This window comes from Ammospiza nelsoni, chromosome 2, assembly GCF_027579445.1.
Source record: "Ammospiza nelsoni isolate bAmmNel1 chromosome 2, bAmmNel1.pri, whole genome shotgun sequence".
NCBI lineage: Eukaryota > Metazoa > Chordata > Aves > Passeriformes > Passerellidae > Ammospiza > Ammospiza nelsoni.
The window spans coordinates 82,020,162-82,036,462 of record NC_080634.1 but is presented as its reverse complement, the minus strand read 5'-3'; the positions used below and the strand labels follow the sequence as shown (position 1 = coordinate 82,036,462).

Sequence of the window (16,301 nt, the reverse complement as noted above, 5' to 3'; positions counted from 1 at the left end):
TTAAGATATAATAGAGAAAACAGCTGCTATCTGAATGTATAAAACCATCAAATAAATCTATTTGTAGTATCCATAACCAAATTGTTAGATGAAAGAATAGTAATGACTTCAAAGTATTTGATATTACTTCAGAACTATATAATGCAATAATAAATTATATAATAAATATAATGAAGGCCAGCTTTTGCACAAAAGCAATTTGGGCCAGAAATTGTACAAAGAACAATAAAAGGGCATTGGGAAAAGGCAATGCATACATCTAGGTTACTGAGGGGAAAAAATCACTGTTAAGAAACTTTATTCCCCAAGCTAATGGCCTGGAATACTACGTGTGCTAGGAGCCAGACCCATGAAAGTGTTTGGATGTTCACCTCCTAACAGCCATTGGCTATAAAGATGTGTATTTACGACAGTAAAATCCTGAAATGATCTTTCTGAAGACATTTTTGGGGTTGAAGACACTCTCAAATAGTTTGAATCCAGCAATACTAAAATGCCTAGTGAAACTTTTCTAGTATCCTAATGTTGCTACTCTATGGAAACAGACTTGTATCATCAATTAATTAATCACTTAAAGAGCTGATGAAAATATACCTACATTTACCTATAGTTAAAATACTAGGTTAAACAATACAATTTCTAGGTAATATATTCCAGCCATTTATAGGAACACTGAAATTGTAATGTTTACAGTTCCCAACAAACAAGCTTTTTCAAGTTCATATACATCTATAGTAATAAACCAGGCTTTCTTAGCTAGGTTTGTTGATTTTTCTGTGCTCTGTTAACTGCCCTATTATGAATAAAAACTACATTAATAAAAAAAATTACTCATTTTATGGAAGCAAGGGGAGTTAAGGGAATCGAATATCCAGCAACACATTTTTGGCAGTGACTGAATAAAACCAGCTGGAAGAGAAAGCTGCATCTGACAATACAAACAGTATCAGGAAAAACAATCCAGGTTAAAGATGTTTAAAAGATAAGATGGAAAGGTATGCGTCTTTTACTTGTTTTTAAACTTTTTTTTAAGTGTGACTTTTTGCTTTTCTCCCACGGCTAATAAAGGTTGAGGGGCATTACATTCTAGATATTGGTCATTCCCAATAACAAATACACAACATTCTACTACTTTCCCGTAGCAGTTGTGTTTAAAACTGAGGATTCTTGCCTACAAAATTTAAAGCTGTGTTCTAGGAAAATAAACTAAAGTGCTATCATAAACATGTTTGCATAATCTATCAAATACTTGCTGCATAAAGCTGTCTTAACTGGAGTTTATTTGAAATGCTTTTGTGTACACAGGGGACAGAAATATTTTCTTTAGTGTTTAGTTCAAAATGAACCTTTAGATAATAGCTGAAAGTATGAACAAATGCACTTTTTATCAAAATTAAAGTTTTTTAAATTAATTTTAATTTTTTAATTAATTTTATCAAAATTAAAGTTACTTCCCTACATACTTGCTACAGTATGGTGACAAGCAGGTTACTTCAGTGACAGACAATTCAAAGGAACTACCAAATGCCCTTTGCTGCCCAGGTGCTACATCTGCAGAGGAGAGATGAAACAAGGGACAGTACTTTATTTACTAGAAGGTGAGAAGAAACACATAGAAAAGTGATGATGCTCCTGATTCCACGTTAGAAACAACCTGAAAGAAAGCATGCTCTCTCTTGGTTTTCAAAAATTTACTTAGCCTTTTAATTACTGACGGCTGCATGAACTTTATAGGAAGCTTATAACTAAACACATTTAGAGCAATGCTTCTATCTTAAGTCATATATATATATATAAAAAATTGAATGATCAGTGCAGTACTTAAATGCCTGATTTCCATCCTTTCTCACCCAGATGTTCCATCTTTTGAGTGCCAGTATTACATAGACATATCTACATAAAAGAAGAGTTCCACATTTTCATCTCCAACACACTGCTTCAGAATAAGCTGGCTGTCTCTTGACAACTCTCCTTTGAAGGACATTCACACAAGGTCTATCCCCTATATCTGACTTGGCTGCTCCACTTTCAATCTGTGCTGGTTTAGGATGGGCTAATTAATTTTCTTCACAGCAGCTGGTATGGGGCTTTGTTTTTTATTTGTGCTGCAAACAGTGTTGATAACTGAGAAATGTTTTAGCTGTTGCTGAGCAGCACTTTTGGAGTCCAGACCTCTTCTGCATTTCATCCCACTGCACCAGTGGGAAGGCTGGTGGTGCACAAGGAGTTGGGAGCAGATACAGCCAGGACAGCTGACCCCAACTGACCACAGGGATATCCCACACCGTGTGGCACCACACTCAGCATATAAAGCTGGGTAAGAAGGAGAAAGGGGGGAGTTTTACAGTAATGGTGTTTGTCTTCCCAAATCACGGCTGCATACAATGAAGCCTGGCTTTCCTGGAGATGGCTGAACACCTGCCAGCCCTTGGGAAGTGGTGAATGAAATCCTTGTTTCATTTTGCTTGTGTGGAAGGCTTTTGTTTTACCAACTGTTTTTGCACCCTACAAGTAGCTCTGTAGGTCTCATAACAGTCAGTTTAGATTTCAATTTGAGTAATAAAACTCAAAAAAGTAAGAAAAAGAAGACAAATATACTACATAAATAGGATGGAAGTTATTTCCATATGAAATACTATGAAAATCTAGAGAAGTTTTGATCTTTTAGTACCAATTTAACAATACAGAAGAATCAATTTTCAGAGCAAAACTGAAGTATACACTTTCATAAATCCATGGATAAGACAGTCAAAGAGAGAGGTTCCCAATCCATTGAACTCAAATCAGAGTTACTTATTCCAGGCTCAAAGCACAGAGCTCAGCAATGCTAACTGTCTTGAAATAAAAGCCAAAGAGGGAAACTCCCAACAAAATGTCTATATTGACATTCTTCCACTGAAATTATTTCCATCATCTTTAGCAAAATAAAGAGCAGGAGACAGAAATAAACCAGGGGTTACTATGCTGGAGCAAAGTACTGCACTTACAAACAGACAGCAAGAAAATCACGTGCCAAACAATATGATTGAAGCACAAAATCTGCTACCATATGATATTATCATCAGTTAATGATTAGAGGAAATATGCTGAAAAGATGTATGTGTACAAGGACATATACATTAAAGTGAGGAGGATAAGCACCATCAACCTTCCTTACCAGGCCTCCACCTAAAGCACAAGTTCTTACAGCAAGTTTATCTACTGTCAAGGAAGTTAAATGTTTTATTTTGTTTTTTTTTTTTCTACACTTATTAAGTTCTAATTTCTGAAGGTAACTATTTGAAGCACTTTGATAATTTTACACAATTATCAACAAATGCCCTGGTCACTCCATCTTCCACTAAAACACAGCCAAATGTGACAGTTAAGTTCAGAAACCAATTAACATCAATAGCTCAAAAGTTAAAAATACAAAGTCATAACCTCTCTAAATTAAAAACTACATAATTAATCACCTACAATGGATTTTTTTCCCTTCTGGAATTGCTGTCTTGAATGAGGGAGAATAAAAATTCAGGTCTTGGGATGAGGAACTCTAAAATGACAGGGAAGTCTGTGCTAATCATATGTAAGTGTCATTATTTCCAAGGGTTTCTTCCTTTACCTCTACAGACATTACTGACAGCAAAACACAAAATTTCTCTTGTCCATAGTGTGGAAGAGGCTACAGCATGCAGGACTGAACAGGGTGGGGTGCTGCACACCTCTGTGTGTACAGCTACAAGAGCACAGAGGTTAATCGAAAATATTCCCTGGAAAGTACAGAAAGAAGCAATTCAATAAAGGAAGCAGCTTTTTTGTGGAAATTTGATACTGTCTTACACCCTTCCCTTAACCTCTACATTCACTTGAACAGAGATGGGCTTACCACGGATTTTACAGGCTTGGCAAAACCTCTGTGGAAAAAGGTCATAAAGGAAGCACAATGCACAGGGGAGACATCATGGCAAAGTAGAAGGGAGGAATTTACAAGGTTGTGCACACAAAGGCAGTGCATAACTCCAGAAGAAACCATCAGAAAACCCAACATGCAAATGAGAAAAACCTGCTCTGGTCTCTTACCTTGCTGTCAGAAAGATCAGTCCATTTTGTTGTTTCCCAGAATGTCTCTGTCAAAGCTTCTGAGCAGCTTTCATGATCCTCATCTTTGCCTTCTGCATCACTGGAAGCAGCCCCTTCTTGGGTCTGCAGATGAAGAAGTTGGTCAGCCAGCGCACTTCCCTTTCGACAAAGTGCATCCACTAAAGTACTCTTCTGTTTTTCCATTTCACTAGGGAGGAAAAAAAACAGTATGAAAAACATTTAGAATCTTTTGTAGATGCAGCCTTAAGAACAGAAACAGTACTGACTCAGTTTAAGCTAAAAAAGTTTACAGTCATTAGTACACACAAGGCTATTTACTATAAATTAAACTAACCATATAATATTACCCAAAGACACTATGCTTTAAAGATACTCAATCATTCTTCTAAGTATGAAATGCCTTAGATGACTTAAGGCAAGGGTAACTCAGGATTCCAAAAGTAAGTCAGCATCTAGGAATACAACTTTATAGTTCCTGGCATTATAAACAGAGAGTCGAATCCACCACTAACATAAGCAGATATGATTCTGCTGACTTCAAAGGAATTGCATCCATTTAAAGCACCATTGAATTTGGTGTTCAATTTCAGATGTTATATTCAAAACACATGACCTAATGGATCAACTTACCAAGAAATGTTTAGAATTAAGTTTATTATGTCAAGACTTTGCTTTTATATCAGCAATTCTGGAATTACACAAAAATCTGGATTCAGGATAGCTAGAACAGATGAACCAGCTTTACAACTGAAATCTGATATTTTATAGATAATCCACAAAGATGCATTTCCCATTTTAAGGGCCTAATATTCAGAGCTGCTGTTCTGTTACTAAAACAGCCCCATGCTACACACAGCAAAATCCATCACTTATTCTCCAGACTAAGGTGTCACCTTCAAAACACTATCTTCCTAAGGATATACATGCTAATAGCACAGAGGAACAATCTGAAACTAAAGAACAGTGGGTCTCAAATACTCTGCAGCATGGTCATCACGCTTTTCGCAAACGGAATCTCTTGCAAGCAAGCAGTTACTTCTTTGGCTGAAATAAATTTTGTCTTCAAATACAGATGGGAAAGGTTGCAAAATATAAAGAAAAGGCAAGTGGCATTCAAAACAGTACTTCTACTAATACTCCAGTGGTCCCTCTGAGCTTAGACTAAGCTTGATACAACAATTTAAAATCCCATTTTTCTGATACATTTAAATCCTGAAAGAATCCTTGTTCATTTTATTGAATAAATAAAAAAATGGACATTTCAGTGTCCCTGCATTCTGGAAACATAATAAGAGAGCACAACAATTGTGTCATCATATTTTAAATTGTGTGTGTGCCACAAAAAAAAATTATACAAGTTATCAAAAAAAGTTGCAGTCATTCCATTTCTTACATGCAGAGACAAAGTACATAGACTACAGAAATAGGATGCAGGAAAATTATTTACTGGGTAGGTACTTTTTTATAGTAGTTGCATCAGGCCTGGGATCGGTCTTCATGGCAAAATATACTGCTAATGCTGTTTGATCAATATGAGAGATTACTGCATTTGCAGCTTCAATGATTTCATCAAGTCTTTTCATTCGCTCCTAAAAGAAGAATATAAACATGTTCAGCACCATAAAATTGCTTCATTGTTGATTCTACTAAAATTAGGGTGATTGCAAAGCTATGCAAAAATAACATTTGATCATTCAATATGTTCCTTTCTCCATTTTGTTCAAATTTTGCTTAAAACACCCTAGAAAGTCTTCAAGATTTCCTGCATACTTAGTCTATTTCACTGAAAACAAACTGTGAAATATGGTTGGAGGTTGGAATGTGCAAAATGCAGAGTTTACAGAAAGAAAATCACCTTCCAGTACAAAGAGTACTTTTGTAAAATGTAGCAGTTACTCAATTCAGAAATAAATATAAAATCACAACAAAATAAAAAGAAAAATATTGAAGCTAGTGGCATATGCACAAAGGTGTTTGTTTTCAAGATGAAAAAAACCCACATGCAAACTCTTCTGTTGACAGCTCCCATTTCTGAGGACAGTGGAAACTAGATTTAGCTGTGTCACTTTAGGGGGTTACTGTCCTCAGCTGTCTGAGTCATGCTGCTAGGAGAAATTACCAGACCAGAAGAGAAACAGAATAGGATGTGTGTTTGTCTCAGTAGGCACCATTCAGAATAAAACTGTTGTAGACTACATAATTATGAAAACTTAAAATGTGTTTAACTGAACAAGGCATAACTTGATAAGCAAACACACTTTGGTTAGGCATAGTTTCTTTTATTCTGCCATGGAATTAAGTAAATCACAGTCAAGGGAGGTACCTGTCACTCTAATTAGAAATTTCTGCATTTTAATGCTGCATACAGTCACTTCAAGTTCAAATGTGTACAAAGGAAGAGTTGTTAGGGTGTATAGAGACAGATCAAGCTTAAGAAGCGTTAAATAACCTTTTCAGAATCCAGCTGATGAAGTCTTGCAACATACAGAGGAAGATGATTAGGAAATGCTTCTTTCAACTCACTATACATGTCAGTGGTATCCAGCCTACAAGAGAGGAGGATATAGCATTAAAGTACAGATTCAGTGTATTTTTGTGAACTTCAACCTGCTTCAAGCTTGTGTAGTAATGACAGCAGACATACTTGGTCATCCACTGTATTTTTAGGTCTCTTAAAGCTTCAGCAAATTCTTCTTTTGCATCTTTTTCTTTTTCCTGTTCTTTTTCTTTCTCTTTGCTGCCATTTTTACTCTTTGATGGTGATGGTATCAGATGATAATGAACAGTAAGGACATCCTGGAGGTGGGAAAAGAGACACATACTCAGAGGGATACAGTACACTTTTTTTGATGTCATATGAAAGCTAAATCATAGCCAGCAACTACTCTGAGCTACACATACAGTGAGTAAGGGCTTGGAGAGCAAAGATATTAGACAGTAAAAACTCAGGAATTGCTTAAAGTTTTTATTCTAAGCAATACAAGGATGTAAATATTAAAACAGCACACTAGGTGTAAGAAGATAAAGCCTAAAATTCAGCTAATTTGATATTCTTACATTCACATAATTTTACATAATATTAGTTAGGGAATAAGGTAAGTGGTTTTCTGTTTGTTTGTTGATAAAAAAGCAAATAACTTGGTTAAAAGGATAAGGGAAAAAAGACAGATCCTATCCTACAAATCTGGCAATAAACAAATGAATAAAGATGGCTGAATTCTAAAAAATAGTACCACTGTAGGATAAACATGAAACATGTCACAGGATATGTTTATTACTCCCAAGAGACTATTCCTTCCATGTGCATACTGAATTAGCTGATGCATCCAAAGTCAACTGATTTCCAGTGTGCTGCTGCAGACTTTCCAGTTTCACCTATATCTCAGTTCTAATTAAGTAGATACAATAGCAAGATTTCTTTTAACCCTTATATGATAGCATAGAAATATGACTACAGTTTGAGTTCATGCTACACTAATCAATAACCACCATGAGAAAACCAATTACAGATATTTAAAAGGAAAATCCTAACTCAGACCATGTTCTTGAAGTTCATTTCCTGACAATTTACATATAAGGTAGCATTAGATTCTATCCACTGCTTCTAAAACATCAAACTGCTGGGTGAGGCCATTTGTTTGTTTTGGTTTTAATGTTGCAGTCTTTACACAAGCCTTTCCCTGAACAGCGAGGGCACATGTCCCATGACTTTACATACAGGATAATTCACAGAGAAGATCATGTAAGTTTAAATCCTCCAGATACTCTGTTGCAACATGGTGCAAAATATTGAGTTGCATACTCAATTACTGTGGCAATTTAATTATTCTTACCAATTATTCCAGAATACATTTGTGGGAATGCTTCCCATAAACCAGGTCAGTGTTGTGTAGTAAAATGAACCCTTGTGTACAAAATGGAGTTAAAGTTACTGAAATAGCAAGTAAAATGGTGACAGAATTTGACTTCAACACTACACTTCTGAAACATTAAAAAAACATGCTGCAGAAAAATTTTATTTGAACTTAAAGTTCAAGCAGACCAGCATCCTGCTGTAGGTTACTGAACACAATATTGGTAAAAGTGACTTCAATATTCCCTTAAAAAAAATTTCCAGCTACTTAATATGAAATCACAGAATCACAACATGGACATTTAAATAATTTTTTTTTGAAAACTAGTTCAGATAACTAGTCTGCATTAAGGAACTATCTTGCACACATGCATTGCAAGTATGAAGCGAACAACCAGTGAATACAACTAAATGAGCCTCCAGTAAGACCTAGGCCAGAGCATAACATAACAGGTAATGGAAGTAAGTACATACAGAAAAAGGTCAGGAACATGGTGTGGGGTTCACTAAGGTAATTAGAACAGTAGAAAGCAACAATATAGTTCACTAAAGCAAAAAAAACATTTTAAGAAGTCTAAGAAGCAAGTTCAGCACAAAAATCTTAATTTACAATATCTTTTAAAAGATGTCCTCTATCGAGACTAGTATTTTCCTAAGAAAAAAACCTGCCTAAGAAACATTCTTCCAAGAGTTGGGGACTTCCTTTTTGAAAGTCAATTTTCATTTCACTTGGCAGCGTATTTTTGCAGTTATATATGTAGATGACACCTCTGCATTCTCAAGCCTTGTCTATATGAGAAGGCTCTACAACTCTGGTTTGTTTCAAGCCAAATATAATTGGATTAACAAAATCTCACTTACATGGATGAACACTTGCATTTTGAGAAACTAACTCTGTGTAGCTAAACCATCAACAGTAAGAAGTCATCTCCCTGTTTTATCACATAGGTACTTTTGGTCTCATGAGGTTCTGCAAGCCTTACAAGCTATGACCACTCAAAGGAAAACAATGAGCTTCAGACCCAGGCACCCTCCTCTCAAAAGAGCTTACAGAACAGACATCACTATAGACCTCAAAATTATTTCATGGGATAAATAAAGTTTAGGTTATTATCATATTTAACTAACTATTACAGGGCATTAAGAGGAACTGAAGCCTTATTTATTTTATCTGCAAACACTAGGAACATTTATAACACTTGGCAACTCCCTAGGTACAGAAGATCTCAGAATGGCACTGTCATTCCCATTACAGAAACATTCGCCATTAGAGAATAAGGAGAATAAAGGCAGCTTTTCACAAATCAACAGTCCAATCTGTTTTCTTATTTGAATTTCTCTCTGACAGGAACAGAATTCCTAGAGTAGTGTACTGGATTTCAATTTATATATACCTATAAGAAGATAGAGAGCTATAGACAGAGAAAGACAGCAAGCGAGCCTATCATCCACTGAAAAAAATTAGGGAAACTTTCAAATTTATCCACTAAAAAGATATGCAGCATTGAGAAATTGTGATGCATACAGGATACCCATTTCGGTCAGTGCACTCTGTGAAGTCTCATAAGCCTCACTGGGGGTTAACTTTTAACTGAACTACAAACTACACACATAAACCAGCACAGTGCCATCAAAACACTCATCTCTTAAAGAGCTTAATTAACAGTTAATTTGGCTTCAAGATTTCAATTTTGATTTCTGTCTGGTGTTTTACCACCTAGTAGTTTATATGTAAAATACGTACAAAACTATGGTTATTTGTACTTCAAAGCTTTCATAGCAAAGCTAACCACAGGAAAAAAAGCTCCCTCTAGGAACACATCCCAGGTCTCATTTTCCATTTAATAAGTATCTTCAAATTAATGCCTATTTGCCCATACAGATGAATATACATATGGAATTTGAATCTGTTTTAAGATTCATACAATTTGTGCAGTGTTCCTTATTTTTATGGCAACTCTCATTTAGTGGAAAATTAATAAAGCTTCTTGGAGTCACCAGGCAGGCTTACACAAAATTTTATCAGACACACACTTAATCCTATTTTTGAATGCCTCATGGTTAAACAGGGATAGTATCTTAATGCTCAAAGGAAGTCACCCTTTTATCTGACTTCACAGTGGTATTTATTAGTCTTCCACTAGTACTTATCAATATTTGCATAATACATTTCTTGCTTTAAACTGGAAGAAAGGATAGCAGAATAGGGAAAATGGTATAGAAACTTTCACACCCTTGGCTAATTGTTACATACTGCTGTTCAAAAGCTGCATTATGTAAACCAACAAAAAGTCATTCTTAAAGACTGAAAAAGTCAATTATATGTTTTTCATTCTAACTTTGTTCTGGACAAAGCTTGGAGACCAGGAGAAAAAGTAATCAGATTGTACCTGTGTTACAAATGAAAACAAAGACACCTGTTTATTATGTGGCAAGAGCCCCTTGACATTTTTGTACAGTATAAAATAATTAACTATCTTTGGAAACCTAGGCTATTTTTATGCAGAGATGCAGTCAGGTGGATTGAAACCTGCTGAACATCTGGGCCCAGAGGGTGGTCAGTGACACACAGTTGGCGGTCAGTAACTAATTTTGTGCCCTAGGGGTCAATTCTGGATTGAACCCTGTCTGATGTCATCATTAGTTACCTGGATGATGGAGGCAGAAGGCATCCTCAGCACATTTGCTGGTGACACCAAAGTGGCAGGAGTGGCTGAGATGCCAGGGAGTCTGCTGCCATCCAGAGGGACCTCAAAAGGCTGCAGATATGGGCCCAACAGGAGCCTCGTGAAATTCAACAAAGATAATTGCAAGAACTGGACAAGAATAAATCCATGCATACTACATGCTGGGGGCCATCCAGTAGGAAAGCAGCTTGGCATCCTGGTGGACACCAGGTTGAACATGAATCAGCAGTGGGCCCTTGTGGCAAAGAGGGCTGCTAATCTCACAAGAGGGCCTAGTCCTATCTTTGAAAAATATGAAATATCTACACATATTTTTTTGACTGACTGCGTCACTGAAGAAATATGTAAACAAGTTTTCTGTGCTGGAAAATACCTTAACTGCATGTAAATCTATGACAGGGCAGAGTAAATACCAACATTTTTAAACTAGGAAGGCCTTTGAGTTGCATTCTCAGCAAAATGCATTAATTATTGGAGCTCTTACAGAACAATGCCCTGAACTACACTGTGTTTTATTTCCCAGAATATGCCGAATTGGAAGGGACCAAAAGGATCATCAAGTCCAACTTCTGGCCCTGCACAGCACCATCCCCAAGAGTCACATCATGTGCCCAAGAGTATTGTCCAAATGCTTCTTGAACTTTGTCAGGTTGATGCTGTGACTTCTCTGGGGAGCCTGTTCCAATGCCCAACCACCCTGTGGGTGAAGAACCTTCTTCTAATATCCAACCTAAACCTCCCCTGACACAACTTCAGGCCACTTCAAGTCCTGTCACTGGTCACCACAGAGAAGAGACCAGTGCCTGTGGCCCCACTTCCCCTCATGAGGAAGTTGCAGACTGCAATGAAGTCTCCCCTCAGTCTCCTCCAGGCTGAATAGTCCAAGTGACCTCAGCCACTCCTCATACAGCTTCCCCTCAAGGCCCTTCACAATCTTCATTACCCTCCTCTGGAGACTGTCTAATAGTTTAAAATCTTTCTGATATTGTGGCACCCAAAACTGCACAGAATATTCAAGGTGAGGCCACCCCAGTGCAGAGCAGAGCAGGACAATCCCACTGGTGCTGCTGTGCCTGGTGTCCCCCAGAACACGCTTGGCCCTCCTGGCTGCCAGGACACTGCTGACTCACGCTCAACTTCCCGTCAACCAGGATGGCCAAGTCCCTTTCCATGGCACTGCTTTCCAGCACCTCATTCCCAGTCTGTACTGTACATCCAGGATTGGCCCAGCCCAGGTGCAGAATCCAGCACTTTCCCTTGCTGAATTTCTTATGGGCTGTGATTGCCCAGCACCAGATTTTGTCAAGGTCTCTCTGCAGGGCCTCCCTGCCTTTAACAGCTCCTCCCAATTTAGCATTGTCTGTGGACTTGCCGAGTATCCCTTCCAGTCCTGTGTACAACTCGTTATGAAGATGCTGAAGAGCACATGAAGGGCTGAAAATGGAGCCCTGAAGAAATCCACTAGCTGCTGCTAGTACACTGATGAGTAACAGATGGAAATAACAAGAAGGACCGCTTTCATTTTGGCTTGGGTGGTTTTAGGGCTCAGATCTAAAAACAAATCTCTGTTCTAGAACCAAAGAAGAAAAAAAAAAAATCAACAAAAAATCCCCCCAAAAACCCACAACCTCTGGAATCTGTTTAACAGGTTTTGTAATTTAAATTGTATTATTATTATTATAGTTTAATGCCCTTATTAGAGATTCACTTAGTGAAAATCTTATACCCTATTCACCAGGAAGTCATGCATTCACATGGGATTTTAAATTATCTTTCTGAAAGCGATCTGCGTGATTTTCAGGTATGAAAATAAAACTCAGCAACATACACTAAAATCCTTCTTGGAAAGCTTAATCTCATTCCTTCAAGGTTATTACACCAAGATGAGAGTAAGTTAGCAGGTTCAGGTTCCAGTTTACTATTCACAGAATAACAGAGCATTACTATAAACTACATTATTCACAGTTCTCAACAGGAATCCTGGCTAATCTGCATGTCACTCCAGAACAAAGTACCTTGAAATCAACAGAAAGTAAATACCTTTACAACTTAAGAACAAGAAAAAACCCAGTAACCTTATGTAGGTAGTTTAGTTAAATATATTTTTGCATTTTTTTAAATAAACTGGTTTACGCTGACTGCTGGTAAAATATTGTATTATCTGACGTGACAATGCAAGAAAGAACAATACTAAACTCTGTTAGACTAAAAGTCAACCCCTCTCTAAACTATCTGATACATGTGCCAAAATTCATTCTGTGACTACTACTACCTGCTACATGACTGTATAAACTCTAGCTTCCTTGTATGTTTTTTATGACTGTAAAGAAGACAACTATCAATTTAGTAGACTGGGAATACAGTTAGATATTCAATTATTCAATTTGAAGTTCATATTTGATTCTCAATCTGCAGACAAAATAGGCAGAAACACTCGCCACAAAAAATCTTGACCACAAACACTGAACATTCCTGAGTATTTGAGAACAAGAAAAATTGCAGATCACTAACAGCACATGCATTTTTACAGCACTTATGGCAGAAGTATACAGATGCTCACGTGCCTCTCAGCTATGTGTTACAGTAGTGTTTTATCATTCTACCAGTAAACATAAGGTGCTGAAGTAAATAACTGAGGTCTAAGCAGGTAGATGAAGGAGACAAATTAAAAACCAAGACTGGTAGACAAATTCTTTAAGTCATATGCAAAAAGAATTCAGTATATCTTTTTCAAAAACTAACATTCAGTACCTTTTTAAATTTTCCTTGTCGCTTTGCTGCAGACTGCCCCTGGGAGTTAGAATAACATACTGTAAGAAAACATGCACACACCACACAGGATGGAGACACCTTCTCTGTACAATTACAGTTATACTTCCAACCTACAGATTTCCAACTTTTAGAGATTCACATGTATGATCAAACATGCTCTTAAAGCATGCTCTTTCAGGTTTTTATAATCAATAAACCAATGCATCACTGTATATACGATCCATTACTCCTGCAATATAAGCAAGTGTTGTTAACCACTTAGCTTCAATAAATAAATTACAGAAATTCAGCCTCAGAATTTTAGATTTTTGACTGTTCAGTGGCATTGCTCTCTTTCATAGTAAATACAGACAAATTAAGATACATGTTCCCTTACCTTGCATCCACTCACTGACTTAGAGACAACTTTGCTGCCTAGTCCTCCTTTTTTGTCTCCTGGTATATATTGAGGTTCACTAAAGGCAGCAGAAAGTACCAATTGCTATTTGATACCATCCTTTTTCCATTGAAATATGACCATAACAATAATGCCTTTGGCTATGACATGGGGAATACCTCAGCTGGAATTTCTTCCTGTGTAAGGCCTTAAGTATTCTCTATCATATGAAATTTGACAGGCTGTATGTACCTATCTACTGCTTCATATCCCAGAAACCACTGTATATAGCCATTTAGTCTGGTTTTAAAATAAAATATGCAATAATGCAACCAATAGTTCAAGGAAGTGCACAATTCTAGCTAGGGAAACTAAATTATCATGGATTTCATAAAAGCACACTTGCAACCTCACAGGTACCACAAAGAAATATTAAACTAGGTATTTTAGAGCTCCTAGTTACTGGGTTTTTCCTCACTGATAAATAAATTCTCCTAATACGTTATCATCTGCAGTTACATGCAATCTGCCCCAAAAGTACAACCATTTAGATTGAATTAACTAAACTTTTATGCTTAACAGTATCTAAAGGTACATGCCAACGTACTCTCAGAAACTTATTTTCTATGAAGACATACCCTCGTTTTATACATGTTGTTCAGCCACATCTAGTGGTATATGCACATAGATCAACTATCACTGAGTACTAACAATCATCAGGATTGACTAAAATTTAGTCTCAGGCTTACCATCTGTTTAAAAACAGCTAAGGCAATCTTCTAAGCACTGTAGCACCAGATACACAGAAAAGTGACAGTTACTATAATCACTGTTGCATCACAGAGTCATACAAGTTAAAAAACATTTTTCACAGGGTGCTGTGTTATGAGCAAAAAAAGTCTTTTTTTTTCTAGCCTCACACACAAAGATCTTATACCATTCTGTTGAAGCATACAATCATACCAGTGGTTGACAACAAGTGTGTAGCAGGTAAGAGAATCTGTTTATGCATTTGGGTCAGTTAAATTCCTATTACTTGGTAACAGTAACATATATGTGTTTAGAAAGCTCATGTTTCTGCTGAATATTGCATGCATGCAACAAAGAGTATTACAGAACCAACATGCACATAACACTATATGCATGTATTTTTCATTCAAAAATTACATTAAGCTAGGGAGTTACATAAGGTCAATTTTAAAGCCTCCACACCAACAAGAAAGCAGTTGCTTCTAGAAATAAAGGATTTTAGAGCAAAATAACTAGAACTCAAAATTCAGAAAATGCAATTAAATTTGAAATTAGAAGATGAAAACAATAATAGAACTACTTAGAAGTTATGCTTACTTTATAATGAAACAACTGCTTCTAAAATGTATTATGTTTCCAAACCTAATGCTCTTTAAAGTACTAATCCCATACATAACAGCACTTCCTGGCATGCAATTTGCTTGCTAGAAAAAAAATTCAGAAAAAACCCCCGTCATCCATTCCATATACTCACAGCTTTCTTTCCAAGTTCTGTTTTAGACAGAGTAAGACTTCCTGCAAGATAACATCCTGGTCCTGCTCCTTTAGGTATTCTGTTTAAAGAAAGTAAGTTCAGTGTTAAAACCAGGCTCACTAAGGTTCCATGGAAACTCAATAAAGACACCAAACAGGAAAAGAGCAACAGGAGGAATAACCAAGCCTGGACAGGAAGACACAATTAAAGTATCATTTTAGTGAGGAGCAGAGGCAGCTGCCTAGACACAGATGAGAAAAACAACACTTTGTAACTTACTTGTCATCAGGCAGGGATGTAACAAAGAATGGCTGACTGTGTTTCGGTGGTAATGTCAAACTGTTGGATTTCTTCTTCCCTAAGAGAGCAAGGCTATGGTTTTCATAAATATCTAAGCTTAAGGTACTAGACAGCCTATGAGAAACAATAAATGGCAGGTCTTTGATGCGATCCAGCTCACTGTTCTGCTCATGACGAATTTGTAACCGAATAGTGTAATCTCCTTTTTCCAGTTTCACAGAATACTGAAAGAAAGAAGTTCTCATAAATGCCAAGATTCAATATTTTACCATTAATAAAAAAAGGTTCCAAACCCCAGAAATAAGACTGTCATGTTTTGAAAGCATTCTTTAAAAATTTTTATCAACCTGACAGGGCAACACATATCTGCACACATTCCAGCAACAGTATGCTAAGTCTCCTTTCTGATACTGCTACACTAAAACAGAAAGCAGCCCCAAGTAGAAAGGAACAACAACTCAGAACTACCCAGAGCTCCTAGAATATCCCTCTTCCTGGCTAGGGAGTGATGCTTCCTGTTGGTATTTTTTCTGGATTAAATATTTTAGAATTGTTTTAGAATCATCCTATGATGCAGAACATCAGAGATTTACAGCATGATAGTTCACCAGGTCTAAATAACAAAGCACTAGGGTGATGTTTAGATTTTATATTATCTTAAAAATTAAGGTTAAGGAACAGAAGCTTACACAATGCAATTGCTGAAAATAATTTATAAACTGTAAA

The 16,301-nt window shown here is 36.7% G+C and overlaps 1 protein-coding gene across 2 annotated transcripts in view; it reads right to left on the bottom strand.

The window, feature by feature from the left end:
* TPP2 (tripeptidyl peptidase 2) overlaps nt 1–16,301 on the bottom strand; it is a 49,687-nt gene that overhangs the window by 3,944 nt on the left and 29,442 nt on the right. Inside the window, exons 22-28 of one of the 2 annotated variants that reach the window (XM_059493368.1) lie at nt 15,555–15,799; nt 15,276–15,354; nt 13,375–13,413; nt 6,728–6,879; nt 6,533–6,629; nt 5,542–5,672; nt 4,063–4,270 (exon numbers count right to left, since the gene is read on the bottom strand). In XM_059493368.1, the coding sequence (XP_059349351.1) occupies nt 4,063–4,270; nt 5,542–5,672; nt 6,533–6,629; nt 6,728–6,879; nt 13,375–13,413; nt 15,276–15,354; nt 15,555–15,799 (951 nt within the window). The remainder of the gene's footprint in view (nt 1–4,062; nt 4,271–5,541; nt 5,673–6,532; nt 6,630–6,727; nt 6,880–13,374; nt 13,414–15,275; nt 15,355–15,554; nt 15,800–16,301) is intronic. The other variant, XM_059493369.1, reaches the window with a different exon arrangement.